Raw genomic sequence first — 3,769 nt, forward strand, 5'->3', positions numbered from 1 at the left:
CAATCCTGAAGCCATTTCTGACAATTCTGAATCCTCTCAGCCTCTGTGCCATAGTGCTTCCCCTCCTCCCCTGGGAACCAAGGACCTAACAGCTACACTCGCACGTACTCAGTTCCTGAACAATTACCCATATACGTATGCTTTGGTTCGGTCCCTCGGCTTCCCGAATGCTGGGGGACCCTGTCATGACAGAATTAATAAAATCCTCATGCTTTTGCATCGGCTATAGTGTGTGAGATGGTCTCTGGGGGCGACTCCTTCTCGGTGTTTGGACGCTAGAGTCCAACAGTTGTTTCCCTTTTTCTCGCTGTTCTGAATAGAGTACCTATGAACATGTCTGAGAAAGTGTCTGTGGAATTGGATAACCAATCATTTGAGGTCATGGAGCCTAGCAAGAACCTACTACTGCTCTTTCTGATACCTGCATAATTTCCAGCTCTAGTCAAAAACTGTATCTTTTTATTCACTGATAAGTGTTGCCCTTGCCTGTCATTAAAAAAGCTTCTTTCTCCAGAAACTTGAGACAATTACAGAAAATTATAAATATTCAAAATTTGTGGAAAATTTGACTGTAAGGAGACAACCCTTAATTGTTACATTTACAATTACTTAGTTATAAGTCCTATAACTAAGGCTCAGGATTTTTCCTGGAAGAACAGCAGAAAGTTTGTAAGTCAAGTGACTAGGATTTCTGCAGTGAGAAAATATCCTTTATATATGACAAAGAAGCTAAAACAATGAAATGTTTAAAATATTTGTCTGTACAAGACCTAAATAATGATAACAGCAGCTGACGTGTTTCAGGGACCAGCCTCAACAAAAGTACCTCTTTCTAGGGTAGGAATGTTGGAATTAAGAAATATAGTAAAGAATATTATGACACATTTAAAAATAATAAAACAGAAACATATAGAATACTACCAGGAAGGAGTTCCAGTGAATATTGAAAATTGCCTGCATTAAATTTCCAATTTTTAAAATACCCCTGACCACAAAAGTTAGGAGTAAGACAAAAAAAAATGCATTAACATGATACAAGGAAATGAACAGACCAGTTGACGGGCACGGGCTACATCCATAGTTAAACATTCTGTTGCTTGAACAAAACTAGTGAAGCTGACACCCTAGAACAAAACATTCTGTAGGTAAACCTGTTATATCCTTAAAGGAAGTGGAACCTTAGTAGGATTCTTAGACTTTTGTCTGAGGTAGAAACATACCTTCTTCCCTATTCCTGAAATACAAGGTCTGGCTATTAGACACACCTCTTGACAATAACCTTGAAAGAGCAGAACTCTCTGAACTAAATCTAGGTGGGACCTTTGTTTGAGGTAGAAACTCAATAACCTTAAAGGAATAGAGGTAAGTTCCAACTCTCTGACCTTTGGTCAATGTGGAAATAGGCTCATGTTTTGGGGCCTCCATAGACTTGCTAACATAATTGGGGGAAATGTCATAAGATCCCATCCATAGGTAAAGAACTACAGGAAACTAATAGTTGCTAACATAAGATTAATCCATATTCTCAAGCAATGAGTACCATATAAGATCTGCCAATCCCACGTGGTTAACTTTAAGCATATATACATATAAGCAGCACTACATTTTTGTGTGTATGTGTGTGAATGCATGCGTGTTTGTGTTTATTTGTAATATTAATAATTAAAGAAGAAAGATCATGCATTGAGAGGTAGTGTGGCAGAAATAGGAAGAGTTAGAGGGGGGAGAGGTACATATGGAAAATTGAATGCAACACATACTTAGGAAATTTTACAATAAACTTATTTTAAATTAAACAAAATAGTAAAGAAGAAGAATTCTAACGAATCCTCTTAAGGTTTGTCCTTAAGCATGAAGTAAAATCAATGAAAGATTAGTAGTTAGGGTCAATATTAAATACTTTAAATGCATTGCCATGGCTGTAATCCCTGTGTCTCCTGTTTGTGTGTGTGTGAACAGGGTCATTAGAAATAGTTCTCTTAACTGGATACAATGTCATTCAAACTAATATTGACAAGACAAGTGAAAACCTATTAATCTTTTGTTGATACTGGAAGCCTCAGCTTTGATACTGTTATGGCTGTTCTTGGTCATTAACTTGATTATATCTGGAATTAACTAAAATTTAAAGGTCTGGAAACATTTGTGAGGGACTTTTTCTTTAACTAAATTATATGAAGTCTGAAAGATATGTGTTTAATCTAGATCCTTTCAAGTGGCAATATCAACATTTACTCCAGACATTTTGAGCTGGGAAGATCCACCTTTAATCTGGGCCACAACTTCTGCTGGCAGCCTATAAAAAGGACGTGGAAAAGAGGCTACTTGCTCTTTTGCTGGCTGGCAAGCCCATTACTTCACTGACATTAAAACCTACTTTGGGGTTCTAGGTTATGCACAAGACCAGCTGAGACATCCAGTCTCAGGCACTGAACAACAACTGGATTTGTGGACCTTCCATTGGTAGATGGCCATTTATAGACTAGCTGAATTACAGCCTGTAAGGCATTCCAATAGACTCCCTTTTATAAATACATACAGATTTATTTTATCAGTTCTGTTTCTCTAGATAACTCTAATTAAAGATTATGTGGAACTTTAAAAATTATTTTAAATGTCTTATATAATTGGTACTCCTGTTTTTCACCCCTTAATTGAAATGGATGTGTAATTTCTATAATATGTTTGATATTTATTATTTCATTTCCCTGGAACTGGATAAGAAGAAAAGGCCTTAATTTATGAGACAATCTTGAGAGGCAGTTCAAAGGGAAAAAAATCTAAAATTGAATTCAACTAATGATGGATAAAGGAGGTTACTTTTGATTTAGAGGTAATGGCAGGTATGGTAAGGAGCCGATTCTCACCAATGAAAGTGTTTTCTGAGAGAAAAATTATTACATTATCCAACACAATATAGAAGAAATTGTGGGTGTTGCTCTTTCCTCTTGCGGTCATCGCTGGATTGCAGCCGCCAAAATGACGTTCAATCCATTTGTGACTTCTGACCGGAGCAAGAACCGTAAACAGCATTTCAATGCATCTTCTCACATTCGGAAGAAGATCATGTCTTCCCCCCTTTCCAAAGAGCTGAGACAGAAGTACAATGTTAGCTTGATGCCCATTCAAAAGGATGACGAAGTTCAGGTTGTCCGGGGACACTACAAAGGCCAGCAGCTTGGCAAAGTGGCCCAAGTGTACAGGAAGAAATACGTCATCTACATTGAACGGGTGCAGCGGAAAAAGGCTAATGGCACAACTGTCCACGTGGGCATCCACCCCAGCAAGGTGGTGATCACCAGGCTAAAGCTGGACAACGACCGAAAGAAGATCCTGGAAAGGAAAGCCAAGTCTCGACAAGTAGGAAAGGAGAAGGGTAAATACAAGGAAGAAACTATTGAGAAGATGCAGGAGTAGGGGTGTCTCATACAGTTTTCATTAAAGACTGCTTGAGGAAAAAAAAAAAAAAGAAATTGTGTGTGCTGGTAGACAGATCAGCGGTTAAAAGCATTGGTTGTTCTTCCAGAGGTCCTGAGTTCAATTCCCAGCATCCACACAGTACTTCACAACCACCTGTAATAAGATCTGGTGCAAACTTCTGGCCTGCAGGGATGCATGAAGGCAGAACATTGTATACATAATAACTAAATAAGTCTTTAAAAAAAGAAATTGTATATTCCTTGCTAATCTCATTTCTCTTGTGTCAGTCAGTATATCACTAGAAACACTTAATTCAAAGTAATTTAACTTCAGAGAAAAAGTTACTAGT

The 3,769-nt window shown here is 37.8% G+C and overlaps 1 protein-coding gene across 1 annotated transcript; it reads left to right on the plus strand.

Annotated features, from left to right (window-relative positions):
- Window positions 1-2,979: 2,979 nt before the first annotated feature.
- On the plus strand, window positions 2,980-3,417 carry LOC126499619 (60S ribosomal protein L26-like). The gene has a single exon (XM_050138910.1). It carries the CDS (start codon window positions 2,980-2,982, stop codon window positions 3,415-3,417), a length of 438 nt encoding a protein of 145 aa, XP_049994867.1.
- Window positions 3,418-3,769: the final 352 nt, after the last annotated feature.

Source organism: Alexandromys fortis, unplaced genomic scaffold (genome assembly GCF_014885135.2).
Source record: "Alexandromys fortis isolate MF-2015 unplaced genomic scaffold, M_Fortis_MF-2015_v1.1 scaffold_35, whole genome shotgun sequence".
NCBI classification, from domain to species: Eukaryota; Metazoa; Chordata; class Mammalia; order Rodentia; family Cricetidae; genus Alexandromys; species Alexandromys fortis.